Genomic DNA, 19317 nt, shown 5'->3' with positions numbered 1-19317 from the left:
GTGAGATGGTATCTCATTGTGGTTTTGATTTGCATTTCTCTGATGGCCAGTGATGATGAGCATTTTTTCATGTGTCTTTTGGCTGCATAAATGTCTTCTTTTGAGAAGTATCTGTTCATATCCTTTGCCCACTTTTTGATGTGGTTGTTTGTTTTTTTCTTGTAAATTTGTTTGAGTTCATTGTAGATTCTGGATATTAGCTCTTTGTCAGATGAGTAGGTTGCGAATATTTTCTCCCATTCTATAGGTTGCCTGTTCACTCTGGTGGTAGTTTCTTTTGCTGTGCAGAAGCTCTTGAGTTTAATTAGATCCCATTTGTCAATTTTGGCTTTTGTTGCCATTGCTTTTGGTGTCTTAGATATGAAGTCCTTGCCCATGCCTATGTCCTGAATGGTATTGCCTAGGTTTTCTTCTAGGGTTTTTATGGTTTCAGGTCTAACATTTAAGTCTTTAATCCATCTTGAATTAATTTTTGTATAAGGTATAAGGAAGGGATCCAGTTTCAGCTTTCTACTTATGGCTAGCCAGTTTTCCCAGCACCATTTATTAAATGGGGAATCCTTTCCCCATTTCTTGTTTTTGTCACGTTTGTCAAAGATCAGATAGTTATAAATATGCGGCATTATTTCTGAGGGTTCTGTTCTGTTCCATTGAACTATATCTCTGTTTTGGTACCAGTACCATACTGTTTTGGTTACTGTAGCCTTGTAGTATAGTTTGAAGTCAGGTAGCGTGATGCCTCCAGCTTTGTTCTTTTGGCTTAGGATTGACTTGGCGATGTGGGCTCTTTTTTCGTTCCATATCAAGTTTAAAGTAGTTTTTTCCAGTTCTGTGAAGAAAGTCATTGGTAGCTTGATGGGGTGGGCATTAAATCTATAAATGACATTGAGCAGTATGGCCATTTTCATGATATTGATTCTTCCCATGAGCATGGAATGTTCTTCCATTTGTTTGTATCCTCTTTTATTTCATTGAGAAGTAGTTTGTAGTTCTCCTTGAAGAGGTCCTTCACATCCCTTGTAAGTTGGATTCCTAAGTATTTTATTCTCTTTGAAGCAATTGTGAATGGGAGTTCACTCATGATTTGGCTCTCTGTTTGTTATTGGTGTATAAGAATGCTTGTGATTTTTGCACATTGATTTTTATCCTGAGACTTTGCTGAAGTTGCCTATCAGTTTAAGGAGATTTTGGGGTGAGATGATGGGGTTTTCTAGATATACAGTCATGTCATCTGCAAACAGGGACAATATGACTTCCTCTTTTCCTAATTGAATACCCTTTATTTCCTTCTCCTGCCTGATTGCCCTGGCCAGAACTTCCAACACTATGTTGAATAGCAGTGGTGAGAGAGGGCATCCCTGTCTTGTGCCAGTTTTCAAAGGGAATGCTTCCAGTTTTTGCCCATTCAGTATGATATTGGCTGTGGGTTTGTCATAGATAGCTCTTATTGTTTTGAGATACATCCTATCAATAGCTAATTTATTGAGAGTTTTTAGCATGAAGGGTTGTTGAATTTTGTCAAAGGCCTTTTCTGCATCTAGTGAGATTCATGTGTTGTTTGTCGTTGGTTCTGTTTATATGCTGGATTACGTTTATTGATTTGCGTATGTTGAACCAGCCTTGTATCCCAGGGATGAAGCCCACTTGATCATGGTGGATAAGCTTTTTGATGTGCTGCTGGATTCTCTTTGGAAGTATTTTATTGAGGATTTTTGCATCGATGTTTGTCAGGGATATTGGTCTAAAATTCTCTTTTTTTGTTGTGTCTCTGCCAGGCTTTGGTATCAGGATGATGCTGGCCTCATAAAATGAGTTAAGGAGGATTCCCTCTTTTTCTATTGATTGGAATAGTTTCAGCAGGAATGGTACCAGCTCCTCCTTGTACCTCTGGTAGAATTCGGCTATGAATCCATCTGGTCCTGGACTTTTTTTGTTTGGTAAGCTATTAATTATTGCCTCAATTTCAGAGCCTGTTATTGATCTATTCAGAGATTCAACTTCTTCCTGGTTTAGTCTTGGGAGAGTGTATGTGTCCAGGTATTTATCCATTTCTTCTAGATTTTCTAGTTTATTTGTGTAGAGGTGTTTATAGTATTCTCTGATGGTAGTTCGTATTTCTGTGTGATCAGTGGTGATATCCCCTTTATCATTTTTTATTGCGTCTATTTGATTCTTCTCTCTTTTCTTCTTTATTAGTCTTGCTGGCAGTCTACAATTTTGTTGATCCTTTCAAAAAACCAGCTCCTGGATTCATTAATTTTTTGAAGGGTTTTTTGTGTATCTATCTCCTTCAGTTCTGCTCTTATCTTAGTTATTTCTTGCCTTCTGCTAGCTTTTGAATGTGTTTGCTGTTGCTTCTCTAGTTCTTTTAATTGTGGTGTTAGGGTGTCAAATTTAGATCTTTGCTGCTTTCTCTTGTGGGCATTTAGTGCTATAAATTTCCCTTTACACAGTGTTCTGAATGTGTCCCAGAGATTCTGGTACGTTGTGTCTTTGTTCTCATTGGTTTCAGAGAACCTCTTTATTTCTGCCTTCATTTTGTTATGTACCCAGTAGTCATTCAGGAGCAGGTTGTTCAGTTTCCACGTAGTTGAACGGTTTTGAGTGAGTTTCTGAATCCTGAGTTCTAGTTTGATTGCACTGTGGTCTGAGAGACAGTTTGTTATAATTTGTGTTCTTTTACATTTGCTGAGAAGAGCTTTACTTCCAACTATGTGGTCAATTTTGGAATAGGTGTGGTGTGGTGCTGAACAGAATGTATATTCTGTTGATTTGGGGTGGAGAGTTCTGTAGATGTCTATTAGGTCTGCTTGGTGCAGAGCTGAGTTCAATTCCTGGATATCCTTGTTAACTTTCTGTCTTGATCTGTCTAATGTTGACAGTGGGGTGTTAAAATCTCCCATTATTATTGTGTGGGAGTGTGAGTCTCTTTGTAGGTCGCTAAGGACTTGCTTTATGAATCTGGGTGCTCCTGTATTGGGTGCATATATATTTAGGATAGTTAGCTCTTCTTTTTGAATGGATCCCTTTACCATTATGTAATGGCCTTCTTTGTCTCTTTTGATCTTTGTTGGTTTAAAGTCTGTTTGATCAGAGACTAGGATTGCAACCCCTGCCTTTTTTTGTTTTCCATTTGCTTGGTAGATCTTCCTCCATCCCTTTGTTTTGAGCCTATGTGTGTCTCTGCATGTGAGATGGGTTTCCTGAATACAGCACACTGATGGGTCTTGACTCTTTATCCAATTTGCCAGTCTGTGTCTTTTAATTGGAGCATTTAGCCCATTTACATTTAAGGTTAATATTGTTATGTGTGAATTTGATCCTGTCATTATGATGTTAGCTGGTTATTTTGCTCGTTAGTTGATGCAGTTTCTTCCTAGCCTCGATTATCTTTACAATTTGGAAAGTTTTTGCAGTGGCTGGTACCGGTTGCTTCTTTCCATGTTTAGTGCTTCCTTCAGGAGCTCTTTTAGGGCAGGCCTGGTGGTGACAAAATCTCTCAGCATTTGCTTGTCTGTAAAGTATTTTATTTCTGCTTCACTTATGAAGCTTAGTTTGGCTGGATATGAAATTCTGGGTTGAAAATTCTTTTCTTTAAGAATGTTGAATATTGGCCCCCACTCTCTTCTGGCTTGTAGAGTTTCTGCCGAGAGATCCACTGTTAGTCTGATGGGCTTCCCTTTGTGGGTAACCCGACCTTTCTCTCTGGCTGCCCTTAACATTTTTTCCTTCATTTCAACTTTGGTGAATCTGACAATTATGTGTCTTGGAGTTGCTCTTCTCGAGGAGTATCTCTGTGGTGTCCTCTGTATTTCCTGAATTTGAATGTTGGCTTGCCTTGCTAGATTGGGGAAGTTCTCCTGGATAATATCCTGCAGAGTGTTTTCCAACTTGGTTCCATTCTCCCCGTCACTTTCAGGTACACCAATCAGACGTAGATTTGGCCTTTTCACATAGTCCCACATTTATTGGAGGCTTTGTTCATTTCTTTTTATTCTTTTTTCTCTAAACTTCCCTTCTCGCTTCATTTCATTCATTTCATCTTCCATCACTGATACCCTTTCTTCCAGTTGGTCGCATTGGCTCCTGAGGCTTCTGCATTCTTCACGTAGTTCTCGAGCCTTGGCTTTCAGCTCCATCAGCTCCTTTAAGCAGTTCTCTGTATTGGTTATTCTCGTTATACATTCATCTAAAGTTTTTTCAAAGTTTTTAACTTCTTTGCCTTTGGTTTGAATTTCCTCCTGTAGCTCAGAGTAGTTTGATCGTCTGAAGCCTTCTTCTCTCAACTCGTCAAAGTCATTCTCCATCGAGCTTTGTTCCATCGCTGGTGAGGAACTGCATTCCTTTGGAGGAGGAGAGGCGCTCTGCTTTTTAGAGTTTCCAGTTTTTCTGCTCTGTTTTTTTCCCCATCTTTGTGGTTTTATCTACTTTTGGTCTTTGATGATGGTGTTGTACAGATGGGTTTTTGTTGTGGATGTCCTTTCTGTTTGTTAGTTTTCCTTCTAAGAGACAGGACCCTCAGCTGCAGGTCTGTTGGAGTTTGCTAGAGGTCCACTCCAGACTCTGTTTGCCTGGGTATCAGCAGGGGTGTCTGCAGAACCGCGGATTTTCATGATTTGCGAATGCTGCTGTCTGATCGTTCCTCTGGAAGTTTTGTCTCAGAGGAGTACCCGGCCGTGTTGAGGTGTCAGTCTGCCCCTACTGAGGGGTGCCTCCCAGTTAGTCTACTCGGGGGTCAGGGACCCACTTGAGAGGCAGTCTGTCCGTTCTCAGATCTCAAGCTGCGTCCTGGGAGAACCACTGCTCTCTTCAAAGCTGTCAGACAGGGACATTTAAGTCTGCAGAGGTTTTTGCTGTCTTTTGTTTGGCTATGTCCTGTCCCCAGAGCTGGAGTCTACAGAGGCAGGCAGGCCTCCTTGAGCTGAGATAGGCTCCACCCAGTTGGAGCTTCCTGGCTGCTTTGTTTACCTACTCAAGCCTTGGCAATGGCAGGTGCCCCTCCTCAAGCCTCCCTGCCACCTTGCAGTTTGATCTCAGACTGCTGTGCTAGCAATGAGTGAGGCTCCGTGGTCATAGGACCCTCCAAGCCCTCAGCTGTGGGATATAATCTCCTGGTGTGCCGTTTTCTAAGACCGTTGGAAAAGCTCAGTATTAGGGTGGGAGTGACCCGATTTTCCAGATTCTGTCTGTCACCCGTTTTCTTGGCTAGGAAAGGGAATTCCCTGACCCCTTGCACTTCCTGGGTGAGGCAATGCCTCGCCCTGCTTCGGGTCACGCTCGGTGTGCTGCACCCACTGTCCTGCACACACTGTCCAACAATCCCCAGTGAGATGAACCTGGTACCTCAGTTGGAGATGCAGAAATCATTCGTCTTCTGTGTCAGTCACACTGGGAGCCGTAGACTGGAGCTGTTCCCATTTGGCCATCTTGGCTCCACCCCCATGTAGTAGTAGTTTTGAAATTACAAAACCAAAACTTTGGAAACTTCATAATGACTTCAGTTAAGTGTGGTTTTACCTGAAAGCATAACATGGCAAAAAATTAAGGGCATCATTTATATTGTATTCTATAGGAACAACAGCCCCTTGAAATACACATTTTATAAAATACAATGTCAATGGTACTTTGTAGAGTTGTGCCGTGCAGGTGACCCTGCTCTAACCACTGTTCACCCAAAAGGAATATTAAATTGTTAATCAAAGTCTGGAGTAGGGTTTGCTTCAACACTTTCACAGAGTAATGCATAAGTGTTTTATTTGTTTGAACTTTTTTTTCCTAGACAACTAGGGAACTTGGATATAGGATTCAGGCAGAGGCTCCAGAAGCCCCAGTAGACACTGAAATAGGTAGGAATGACCAGTAGCATAAAGCCAAGAAAGATCTGAAAGGCTGAATTGAAGATCAGAGCCGAACTGGAAAGCTAAGCTGAGAATTCAAACCTCAATGTCAGCCCAGAAATACTTGGCAGAGAGAGGCCTAGAAGCACAGATTCGTGGACTTTAATAGACCAGAACAGATAAAATGAATGCAGAGTACAGAAAAGGAGACAAAGCCTTGAAAGATTCCTTGAGACTGTTGGAGGTGGCTAAGGTCTTACCCCAGTGGAATTAGGAAGATGTTAGAATCCTCAGCTGGTTTGGTCACTTTTATGTTTTAGTACTTTAAACATTTGACCATATCAGTATTTGAGGTTGTTTTTTGTTCTTAAATAATACATTTGAGGTTAAAAAAACTGAGTAATGCAAATACTTTTATAGGAAACACCTCTTAGACCAAATTTGTTATAACTGGGTTATACCCTTTGATGGTATAGTTAACTGGAATGAGATAGAGAGGTCCCAAAAAGTGGTACCTAAATTTGTTGACTTCTTACAGGTTCTTGTTAGTAGCTGACTTCATAGGACTTTGAATTCATGTTTCTTGCTTTATTCTTATTCTCTCATAGTACCAGTGAAGCTCATTCCCCCTGTTATCTTAGACATTAGTCTATATACAAGCCCTTGGGGTTTAATCATGGTTGGGTTTTGGTGTTTAGTAAGATGCTTTGCAAATTAGCCTGGGTTTCTGGGTTCAGGATCTGAAATAATTTGGTATGTTTACAAAGTCTTTTTATAAACTAATAAAAATGGAAAGTAGGATTCAGGCTTTTTTGTAAACTGCATTGTGTCTGATCATTGCAATTATATGTATTATTAGTTTACTTCTAAGCTATGAAAATAGACGCAGATTGCTTTTGTGCGTGTGTTTATTGCTTTTTTTTTCTTTTAGATAAACAGGGTACTCGACACCTAATTGTAGATATGTAACACAACTATGTCTTATACTCATGATGGGAGGTGTGTCATTTTGATCGTGTCAAACTGAAAATAAATCTTGAGCATAGAATTTTTAAGTGAATTTCAATCTTAAATAGATTAAGTAAGATTCTGCCAGATATGGAGTTGTTTTAGATGTATTATTAAGGTTCCCAACAGTGAACACAGATGGGAATATGGTTCAATTATCGTCCTGTTGGCAAATACCAAGGACATTTTAGAATGCTGATGATTTTCTCCATGATGGATTCAGTTTATATTTGTAGATAGAAGGAAAGCTTTTATCTGAATCCCAAGAAGAATTCTCAAGTGCAAATATCTAATAAAATGTTAAAAGATGGGTAAGTTTATACATTTTTAATAATTTCTGAAATTTTTACATTATTTTTTGTTTGTTCATCTAGCTGTCTGTCTCAGACAGATTCAAGACACTTGAATTAAATTAAACCTACTCTTTTATATAGGAAATTAGAAAGATGCTGTTATGATTTATTCATTTAGCTCCTATTTCTAGAGAACTTATGTGGCAGTGTGCAATATTGTACAGCATAGTGTTTCCTAACATGGTTGTTTTAGAGCCTTTTTTTCCATTGTTGTAAAAACCGCGTTAAGATTACCCTCATTACAATTTTAAAGTGTATAATACAGTATTAGCTGATGTACGTTGTTGCACAGCAAATCTCTGGAACTTTTTCATATTGCATGATTGAAACTCTGTACTCATTGAACACACAACTTCACATCTCCCCTCTACCTGACCGCAGTCCTTGACACCACCAGTCTACTTTCCATTTGTATGAGTTCGATTACTGTTGATACCACCTATACACTGAGTTATGCCATATTTGTTTTTGCAGTTGGCTTATTTCACTTAGAATAATGTCCTCAAGGTTCATCCATGTTGTAGTGTATGTCAGGATTTTATTCTTTTTTAAGGCTGAATAATATTCCATTGGACATGTATACTGCATTTTATTTATCCATTCATCCATTGATAGACGCTTAGGTTGCTTCAACCTCTTGGCTATGGTGAGTAATGCTGCAATGGACATGGGTATTCTCTGAGATCTTTTTTCTCATTCTTTTGAAAATATACCCAGAAGTGGGATTGCTGGATCATATGGTAGTTTCATTTTTAATTTTTGAAGAACCTCCATATACTCAGCCCTCTGTATCTGTGGATTCTGCATCCTTGGATTAAACGAACTGCAGATAAAAAATAATTAAAACCCAATAAAAATAAAAATATAACAATAAAAATGATACAAAATTAAATTATGGTATAACAACTATTTACATAGAATTTACATTGTATTTGATATTATAAATAATCTAGAGATGATTTTAAGGTATACAAGATGGAGTGTGTAGGTTATATGCAAATACTAAGACATTTTATATAAAGAACTTGAACATTTATGGATTTTGGTATTTAAGGGGTGTACAGAAACTGATTCCCTATGGATACTGAGGGATGACTGTACTGTTTTCATAGTGCCTGCACCATTTTACAATCTCACCAACAGTGCACAAGGGTTCAGTTCTTCATATCTTCACCAACATTTGTCATTCTTTTCTTCCTTCTTTTCTATCTGTTTTTTTTTTTTGATAGTGGCCATTTTAAAGGATATGAGATGATACCCCATGGTGGTTTCGAGTTTTATTTTCCTGATGATTAATGATGTTGAGCATAGTCTCATATGCTTGGCCATTTGTGTATCTTCTTTGGAAAAATGTCTATTCAAGTCTTTTGTCCATTTAAAAAATTGAGTTATTTGTTTTGTTATTGAATTATGGGGGTTCTCTATATGTTCTGTATGTTAACTCTATCTCATATATGGTTTGCATTTTCTCTCATTCTTTCAGTTGTCTTTTTACTCTATTAGAAGTTTTAGTTTGTCTATTTTTGCTTTTGTTGTTTGTGCTTTTGTTGTCATATCCAAGAAATTGTTGCCCATTTCAATGTCATGAAACTTTTCCCCCATGTTTTCTTTTAGGAGTTTTACTTTCAGGTCTTATGTTTAGGTATTTAATCCATTATGAGTTAATTTTTGTATATGCTGTAAGATAAGGGTCCATTTTCATTCTTTTGCATGTGGATATCCAGTTTTCCCAGCACCATCTATTGAAGAGACTGTCCTTTCTTTACTGAGTGGTTTTGACATCCTTGTCAAAGATCATTTGAACATATACATGAAGGTTTATTTGTGGGCTCTCTATTTTGTTCCATTGGTCTATGTGTCTGTTTTTATGCCAGTACTAGGCTATTTTGATTACTGTAGCTTTGTAATATATTTTGAAATCAGAAAGTGTGAGGCCTCTAGCTTTGTACTTCTTTCTCAAGATTGTCTGGGCTCTTTGAAATCCCTTGAGATTCCATATGAATTTTAGGATTCTTTTTCTATTTCTGCAAAAAATACCATTGGGATTTTAATAGGGATTGCATTGAATCTGTAGATTGCTTTGGGTAGTATAGACATTTTAATAATATTATTAAGTCTTCTAATCCATGAAAACAGAATGTCTTTCCATTTATTTATGTCTTTTAAATTTTCTTTCAGCAATGTTTTGTAGTTTTCAGTATAAGGGTCTTTTACCTCCTTTGTTAAATTTATTCCAAAGTATTTTATTCTTTTTCAATGCTATTTTAAATGGGATTATTTTCTTAATTTCATTTTTGGATTGTTCATTATTAGTGTATAGAAATGCAACAGATTTTTGTATGCTGATTTTGTATACTGCAAAATGGTTCTCATGGTTTTCTGGTGTATGTGTATGTGTGTGTGTGTGTGTGTGTCATCTTTAGGGTTTTGCACATATAAGATCCTATTACCTGTGAACAGAGATAATTTTACTTCTTGTTTTCCAATTTTGATGCATTTATTTGTTTTCCTTACCTAATTGCTGTGTCTAGGACTTTCAGTTCTATGTTGAATAAAAGTGTCAAGAGTGGGTATCCTTGACTCGTTCATGGTCTTAGAGGGAAAGTTCTCAGTTTTTTAACCATTGAATATAATATTGGCTGGGCTTTTCATTTATGGTCTTTAATATCTTGAGGTAATTTATTTCTATTCCTAGTTTTTTGTGAGTTTTTATCATGAAATTGTGTTGAATATTTTCAAATGCTTTTCCTGCATCAGTCGAAATGACCATGTGATTTTTGTCCTTTGTTCTGTCAATTTGGTATACAGTTTCTGTGTGTCAAAGCATCCTTGCATTGCAAGTATAAATCCCACTTGCTCATGATGAGTGATCCTTTTAATGTGCTGCTGAATTCAGTTTAGTAGGTTGTTTTTTTTTTTTTTTTTTTGAGACAGTCTTTCTCTGTCGCCCAGGCTGGAGTGCAGTGGCGCAATCTCGGCTCACTGCAACCTGTGCCTCCTGGGTTCAAGTGATTTTCCTGCTTCAGCCTTCTGAGTAGCTGGGATTACAGGTGCAAGTTGCCATGCTCTGGCTAATTTTTTGTATTTTAGTAGAGATGGGGTTTCACCATGTTGCCCAGGCTGGTCTCGAACTCCTGAGCTCAGGCAATCCGCCTGCCTCAGCCTCCCAAAGTGCTGGGATTACAGGCGTGAGCCACCGCTCCCAGCCCAGTTTGGCAGTTTTTGTTGAGGATTTTTGCCTTAATATTCATTAGGGATATTGCTCATACTGCTCTGTAGTTTCCTTTTCTTGCAGTATCTTTGACTTTAGTATTGGGATAATGCTGGCCTCATAAAATGAGTTTGGAAATATTCTCATCCTTCAAATTTTTGGAAGAGGTTAAGAAGGATTGGCATTAATTCTTTAAATGTTTAGTTGGATTTTCCAGTGAAGCCATCTGGTCCTGGACTTTTCTTTGTTGGGAGGTTTTTGGTTACTGATTTAATTTTCTTACTAGTTCTAGATCTGTTCAGATTTTCTATTTCTTAATGATTCAGTCTTGGTAGGTTGTATGTCTCTAAGAATTTATTTCTTCTAAGTTATCAAATTTATTGGCATACGATTGCTCATAATAGTCTTTCATAATCCTGTTTATTATATCATTTTTGAAAGTTAATTTTTAAGTAATTTTAGTTATTTAATAGTAATACATGAATTGTAGAAAAATATTGGTAGTTGTACCCCAATGCAAGAATGTTTCTGTCACTTTTGTATGTACTCTTATACTAATTTCTATTTATATTACATGTTTTATTTAGTTATAATTTTTATGATACTACCCTATGACTTTCTCTGCCTATCAAGGACGTTTGTGATTTTGTTTTTTGTCAAATGGAATGGATTATAACTTCATAATTATGGTGCGTGCAGTGGTTCCCGCCTATAATCCCAGCACTTTGGGAGGCTGAGGTGGGTGGATCACTTGAGGTCAGGAGTTTGAGACCAGCCTGAGCAAAATACGAAGACCCCTATCTCTACAAAAACATAAAAAATTAGCTGGGTACGATGGTATGCACCTGTAGTCCCAGCTACTTGGGAGGCTGAGGTGGTGGGAGGATCACCTGAGCCTGGGGAAGTCAAGGCTGTAGTGAGCTGTAATCATGCCACTGTACTCCAGCCAGGCAACAGAGTGAGACTCTGTCTCAAAAAAAAAAAAAAAAATCATAAAATCATAAAATTAAAAAAATCATAATTAGGAAACCCACAAGATTTTAAAATAATTATACCAACTTGTATGGTAAGAGACAGAAATAGCACAAAATGATATATGTACTTTATACCTCCAAATTTTTAGGGGCAGGAAAAGGCTAAGAAATCTACTCAGCTGCAATCACAGGCTTTTTTTTTAAAAAAAAAAAAAAAAAAAAAAAAAAAAAAAGACGAGTTGGAGGGCAGACCTAGGCCCAGACTTTGTAACCAAGAGTTTCAAGTTCAGGGAACAGGACTGAGCCCTAGTCAAGGAACTGGCAACATATGCCTGAATGGACCTCAGACTTGCTATAGACCAGTGACTTTCGTGTGCCTCCATTTTTCCCCGCTTCAACTAGGAGTGTATATAGTGGTTATACTATGCCTGTCCCATCATTGTCTGTTGCGTATGTATTGGGGAAAATGATCTGTCTCTTTTTTTTTTGTTTTGAGATGGAGTCTCGTGCTGTCTACCCAGACTGGAGTGCAGCGGAGCGATCTCGGCTCACTGCAAGCTCCACCTCCCAGGTTCAAGCCATTCTCCTGCCTCAGCCTCCCGAGTAGCTGGGACTACAGGTGCCTGCCACCACACCCAGCTAATTTTTTTGCATTTTTAGTAGAGATGGGGTTTCACCATGTTAGCCAGGATGGTCTCGATTTCCTGACCTCGTGATCCGCCCGCCTCAGCCTCCCAAAGTGCTGGGATTACAGGCGTGAGCCACCACACTGGCCGATCTGTCTCTTTAGTTCACAGGTCTTCAGATTGAGAGGAATAGTTTTCAAGGAGCTGTATGCAAAGGACTTACCTGCACCTGGAACTAAATGTAGATGATGTATTAAACTTTGCACAGGTCTCAATCAGAGCTTGATGGGATAAGGCTGTAAGAGTCTTGGAGAGAGGTGTGTATTTTACACATGGAAGGGATGAGTTGTTTTAGCCAGGGGGCAGACTACGGTTGCAGTAATCCCTCCCACATACAAAAGAGGTTCACTCCTTTCTCCAAGACTCACAAAGTCCAACAGTATGTCCCATCCCATAAGCTCCCCTTGTCATGTCACCCTATCACTGTGCCTGTGGGATGGTGGAGTCTATGACTTCTCTACCTGAACCTGGTTGGGCTTTTGTAACTGCCTTGACCAACAGAATGAGGCTAAGGTGATGATATATGACTTCATATATCATTAATGGCTATATTTCACAAAATGTCATGTGCCTCTGCCTTGCTCTCTTTATTTGCTCATTCTTGAAAACTCCCGCCTTGTTGTTAGACTAAGCAGCCTGAGGAGAAGCCCATAAAAAGGAGAATCAAGGCCCTTAGACCACAGCCCTGGCTGAGCTCCTAATAGTCAGCAACAGCTTATTAGCCATGTGTATGAGCCATCTGTAAAGTAGAATCTTCAGCCTCCGGTTGAAATAGCCTACTAATGCCACATTTAGCAGAGATGAGCTTACACATATTTGAGCAAAAGAAATGATTCTTGTCATTTTAACGTACCAGGTTTTAGGGTACTTTGCTACACAGTGATAGTTGCTCAAAGCACACTGCTCAAGTGATCTCATTTGTTTCTGTGGCATTAACTACACGGATTCTCAAATCTGAATTTTCAGGTCATATGTTTATTTGGATCTCCCACCCATATATCTAACTATTAATTAGATGTATCCCTCCTTAAGCACAACACATGTGACATTAAGGTATTGTCCTTCACCACCACTGGTTCTTTTTCTATTATTTTGGTTATCTTACTGTCCATTCATTGATGGCAGACATCTGGGAAAACATTCTTAATTCCTACATCTTCCTGCATGTAATTTTACATCTGAAATCTCATTTGAAAGCTGACAGAGTGATATTTTAAAAATATATATGTGATCATGAATTCATACAATTCATAAATGGCTTCACTTTACTTCCACAATAAAGCCCCATTTTCTTGGCAGGATATTCATGGCTTTCAATGATCTGGCCCCTTGCCAGATTTCTAGCCTTACTGACTATTCCTCCTTTTTGCTTTATAATACTGAATTACTAATAGTTCTCCTAATACACAAGGAAAAAAACCAGGCATTTTTACTCCTTCAGGGCATTCCACTCATCTAGATTTTTGGCAGAAATTAGTTGCTTGTGGTTTTAAGACCCAGGTTCCTGTTTTCTTGCTGGCTGTTAGACAGGGATTGTTCTCATTTCCTACAGGCTGCTCTCAAGCCCTTGCCACATGGCCCTCTCACAACATTGCAGCTTGCTCCTTCAAAGCCAGTGGGAGAATCTTACTAGAGTGTGTTACAACAGACTCCTATGTAATGTCACGTAACCAAAGGAATGGCTACCCATGGGTCCTACTGACACTCAGGGGAGGGGATTATACAAGATTTGTTCACTAGGAGGTAGGAATCTTGGGGGCTCTATTAAAAGTACTTAATAACTAAAGTTATTGTGTACTATCTATCTATCTATCTATCTATCTATCTATCTATCTATCTATCTATCTATTTCCTAAAAATTGCCAAAGAGAGTCCTATACTTACCTATGGTAGACAGACTTCTAAGATAACTCCCAAGATTCCTATCCCCTGGTGATAAGAATCACTTTGGGAGGCCAAGGTGGGTGGACTGGCTGAGTCCAGGAGTTCGAGACCAGCCTGGGCAACATGGCGAAACCGCATCTCTACAAAATATATAAAAATTAGCCGGGTGTGGTGATCCATGCCTGTAGTCCCAGCTATTTGGTGGAGGTTGAAGTGGGAGGGTTGCTTGAGGCTGGGAGACAGAGGTTACAATGAGCTGAGATCCTGCCACTGCACTCCAGCCTGGGTGAGAGAGCAAGACTCTATCTTGGAAAAAAAAAAAAGTTTAATTATTAGAAAGTTTGGGAGAATGCATCTTCCTTTGTATCTGCTTTTATCCACTCTATTGGTTATTCAGTGGGCTCTTTCAATCTGACAACTCATGTCCTTCAGTTGTGGGAAAATTTTGTGTTTATTTCAGTGATGATTTCTTCTATATTCTCCCTTCTCTTTTTCTGTGACTTGCATTATTTAGATGTTAGACCTCTTGAACTAGTCCTTCAATTTTATTACCTTTTTTCTCTATCTTCCATCTATTTCTGTTGTGCTTTCTGGGAGATTTATTTAACTTTATTTTTCAATTCTTTATGGATCCAGTGTCTTCCCATCTCCTTGAGGTTGTCTATGGTGGTTTCTGAACCTTTCTTCTTCCCATATAGTCTGTATTTTCTCTATGTTATTTATTTTTCTATGTGTTCTAGTCTCTGTCTTTCATGTTAGAGGCTTTCCTCAGGTGTTTGTTAATGCTTGGATATCTATTCACAATTTAGAATTTGAAACTAGAAGCTGATTGGAAATTCTAACATTGGTGGGACTTGGTGACTTTTAAATATGTGTGTGTGTGTATATATGTATATATACACATATATATATAATATAGAACAGTGACATGTGTTCACATTTTATTTCTTCTCTAGTCTTTTTAAAATTTTATTTAATTTTTTCTTTAAAAAGAATAGAGACAGGGTCACGCTTTGTAGCCCAGGCTGTTCTTGAACTCCTGAGCTCAAGTGGTCTTCCGTCTTGGCCTCCCAAAGTGCTGGGATTATAGGCATGAGCCATCGTGCCTGACCTTTTCATTAATCTTCTTAGTTTCTTACTATCACAATGGAATGATGAGAAAACAAAACAAAAACATCAGTCTTTGCAAGTCTCTGACAAAGAGCAGAGACTTCAAGGCAGTTGGGGTTGGGGGAGACTTGAGAGATGTGGCCAAAATAGTACTGACTCTCTTTGGCTGACTGGGCCGAGGAGGGTTGGGAAGGGGGAATGGTGAGAAGGTGGCATCATTGTAAGCTGTCCTAGATATTTCTGCCCCATGACTGGTAAGTGTCTGATCTGCACAGACCATCCCGTGGGATTTCTCAGTGCCTTCTGGCCACCTGGCCACATGACACCCCACCTCCTTACCTAGTTCAAATGTCCTAGGAACGCCAAGCAGTGCTCAGATGGACCCTGAAGCCAACTGTGCTGGGTGGCGGCAAAAGAGGAGCGTGGAGGAGAGGCAGAGGCAGGCAACAGTATTCCAGATTCTCACACATTCTCTGTTGTGAGAATTCAAGGAGTGTGGTTGAGTCTTGTCTGGGAGACATTTATGGTGGAAGGTGGAGAAGGTGCTGGTAGCAGTGGCAGAAGTCTGTGTCTCTTAGGCAGTAAGCAGACTGAAGAGGTTAGCAGGGCCTAGCCTAGAGCTCTATAAAGTAATTGGGCCTGGCCTGCTTTTTGGCGAATCCCAATGTCAGTATCTTTAGGCTTTTGGGGTTACTCAGTCCCCCAAAAAGGATACAAATTCCAATTGAGGACAAAGGCCTGGCTGCTGGCATTCTGGGAACTGAGTGGAAAGGGACCTGGGGTGAAGGGAACGTCTCACCATTTGGTTACTTAATCCCCCTGATTTCGGCTTGGTGTCCACACTTTCAGCTGTTCCTAGATTTCTGCTGGTGTAGGGAAGTGACAGTTGTTTAAACTCATAGAGTTGGGGAGGGGAGTCTAGGGATCTAACTACCTCTCAAAAGCTTTGACACATTCCTCCTTATTTTAGAGCCTTCCTGTCACTTCCCTTCCAACATTTCCTTCCCAGGTCCAGACATGCCTAACACTGACAGTTCCTGAGCAATTTTAGGATTCTGTAGTTAAAACTTAGTTTTCCCTCTAATGGCTTAGGGTTTTGCTTTGTAGGATCTCCTAAGTCAGTTACTATTCTGACTTCTAAAATTGTGCTACCTTTTCTCTTCCCTTCTTCACATACGTGTGTTTATCTCTTTTAAAAATCCCGCTGCTGTAGTTTTCCTGGGAGTTCTGGAGGGAGTGAAATTAGATGTGTGTATTTAATTTGCTACTTTAACTCAGATGTTCCTCATTGTTTTGTAAGTGTCATTATATGTTAAATTCTTAACGAAAAAGTTTATTCCTTAGTTATCTGTTCTATTTCCCTTGAAATATTTATCTGTATCAATTAGTCCCACACTGTTTTATTTATTGTTTTTGTTTATAATATGTTTATTCTTTATGATTGTAATTTTTGGTTTAACTTCTTATAAAATCTGTTAGTTTTATAATGCCTAAACTTATAGGGGGCCAGGCACGATGGCTCATGCCTGTAATCCCATCACTTTGGAAGGCCAAGGTGGGAGGATCACTTGAGCCCAGGAGTTCAAGACCTAGCCTGGGCAACACAGGGAGACCTCGTCTCTACAAAAAATTAAAAAAAAAAAAACCAAAACAAGCTAGGCATGGTGGTGTGCATCTGTGGTCCCAGCTACTTGGGAGGCTGAGGTGGGAGGATTGTTTGAGCCCAGAAGGCTAAGGCTACAATGAGCTGTGATTGTGCCATTCCACTCCAGCCTGACGAGCGAGCAAGATTCTGTCTCAAAAAAACAAACAGAACTATATAGGTGCATTGGGAGCATTAAATTCAGGAAATTAAGAGATCATTTCTGTTAGTGTTGGATTATTTTACAGACTTTTTAAAACTTGTGACTTTATTAATAAGAATTAGGAGAATTTAAATCCAAATGTTGGAATATTATTATCACACTTTTTTTTTTTTCAATGAAGACTGAAGTTGCTGAAGATCCTCAACAAGTTTCAACTGTCCATCTCCAACTGGGCTTACCACTGGTTTTTATTGTTAGCCAACAGGCTACTTATGAAGCTGATAGAAGAACTGCAGAATGGGTTGCTTGGCGTCTTCTGGGAAAAGCAGGAGTTTTACTCTTGTTAAGGTATCTTAAACATCGAATATTTATTATATTTAGCAAAATGCTAATAGTTTCCACATTTTAAAATATGGTAATTTAGTCACTTATAAGTAAACTCAAATCTCTAATAGATTCCAATATAGTTAGAACTAGTTGCTGAGCTAAAATCTGTACATTCATTTAAGGTTGATTAAAACTTAGAATTTTAAACCTTGCTAAATGAAGATGGAGATTAAGATGGAGACTAGAAAATCTGGTCTATGTTTATGTGTAAAATTTTTCAGTCACTAAATTGTAATTTTTTTTGTAATTTTTAGTATAAGAATGTAGTTCTATTTTCTATTGACGTCCTGGGTGACTATTATTCTTTAGATTAGCAACATAAAACATTTATTTCCATTTTGAAAAAGGGACTCTTTGGAAGTGAACATTCCTCAAGATGCTAATGTGGTCTTCAAAAGAGCAGAAAAGGTTAGTTGTTTTATGTATTGTTCTGCAGTACCTGTTTATTTAAAGAAAGCTAATATATGTGGTCTTTAATATATTTTTATTATAGAAAAATCTGTAAATTATAAATTGCTCCTATTCAAAAAAAATTGCTGTTAACGTTTTGATGTTTTTATCATGTGTCAGTCTGGTTTTTATCCTATGTTCACATATTTATATGTATTTTTTTAAATAAAACAAAATCAGGATTATGCTATATATCCTGCTTTTTGTTTAAAATAATATTGGGCAAGGCATGGTGGCTTATACCTGTAATCTAGCAGTTTGGGAGGCTGAGGCAGGTGGATTGCTTGAGTGCAGGAGTGCAAGACCAGCCTAGGCAACATCGGGAGACCCCATCTCTACAAAAAATTGGCTGGATGTGGTGGTGCATGCCTATAGTCCCAGTTACTCAGGAGGCTGAGGTGGGAGAATCACTTGAGCCCCAGAGGTTTGAGCTGCAGTGAGCCACGATTGTGCCACTGCACGTCCACCCTGGGTGACAGAGACAGACCCTGTCTCAAAAAAATAAACAAGATAAAACAGAATTCAAACCATAGCAGTGGTGAAAGACAGAATAGTGATTACTTTTGGGGGATGTTAATGACAGGAAGAGCAAGAAGATGGCCACTGGTTGTGCTGATGATGTTCTGTATCTTAATCTGTATGGTGGTTATACAAGTATGTCCACTTTGTAAAAATCCATCAAACTCTATACTTAAAATTTTTGTTCTTTTCTGTGTTAATGTTATACTTTAATTAAAAGGCTTACTACAAAAATTTCTGTGAATATTTGGAACAAATTAAGTTTGATTTTGATTACTTTTAAAGTTTATTATATTTCTGTAGAAATCAAAATTGCTTGTTTTGAATATAATGTTAAAAAAATGAAGATATGTGATAGCAAAGAACAAACATACTTAGAGCTCATAGCTTTATTCCAATATAGAGTTACAGTCAAGAATACTTTGCTAAAATAATCTAGTGGCCTAAAATTTCATATTTTAAAAGTGTAACAGTTGGGCATAGTGAAATAAATCTTCAGTAATATTTTTTAATATTAATTAAGTAATATTGATCTCAATAGAATTTGGTATTCTTAAAATAACTGGGAGCACATAGTAATTTAATGTTGTTTATAGCTAAACAGGAAATCGAACTTACTAGTGGAATTAATTTAGATGAAGTATTGTTTTGAATATTTCTGTGGAATGTCAGAATAATCAATTTTGACTTACTCTGTCTGCAGTAAAATTAGATATATTTCCATTTTATAAAGAGGTAGAACTTGCTATTATATGTGAAATGTTTTACAGACTTCAGTATAATGTGGTTGTGACAAGAAGCAAGTGAGGCTTTCAGCACCTTTTTTGCCACCTTTTTCAGTGTACCCATTGTCTTTATAGAAGGTATGCTTTGGATGCTTTTCTTTTCACAGTAATTTTGGAGTTAATTTCCTTTTTCATTTTGCTAAATTTTAGAATTGAAGTTCAAAGGCTTAGTTTTATTTTAGTGTCAAATAAGTAAAACTTGTTTTTTGTTTTTTTTTTTCAGAGTCTCACCCTGTCGCCCAGGCTGGAGTGCAGTGGCGCAATCTCGCCTCACTGCAACCTCTGCCTCCTGGGTTCAGACGATTCTC

General features: G+C 38.3%; 1 protein-coding gene across 6 annotated transcripts in view; it reads left to right on the top strand.

Moving 5' to 3' along the window:
• TXNDC16 (thioredoxin domain containing 16) overlaps positions 1 to 19317 on the top strand; it is a 460012-nt gene that overhangs the window by 44437 nt on the left and 396258 nt on the right. For 5 of the 6 annotated variants that reach the window (XR_010137039.1, XM_063715845.1, XM_054530667.2 and 2 more), the window contains exons 10-11: positions 17050 to 17216; positions 17603 to 17663. Coding sequence is in view for 5 of the 6 variants with exons in the window: in XM_063715845.1 (XP_063571915.1) it covers positions 17050 to 17216; positions 17603 to 17663 (228 nt within the window). In the remaining variant the exon portion in view is untranslated. The remainder of the gene's footprint in view (positions 1 to 17049; positions 17217 to 17602; positions 17664 to 19317) is intronic. The other variant, XM_054530668.2, reaches the window with a different exon arrangement.

Source organism: Pongo abelii, chromosome 15 (assembly GCF_028885655.2).
Source record: "Pongo abelii isolate AG06213 chromosome 15, NHGRI_mPonAbe1-v2.0_pri, whole genome shotgun sequence".
NCBI lineage: Eukaryota > Metazoa > Chordata > Mammalia > Primates > Hominidae > Pongo > Pongo abelii.
Note: the sequence above shows the minus strand (reverse complement) of the source record. Positions and strands in the feature narration are given on the sequence as shown.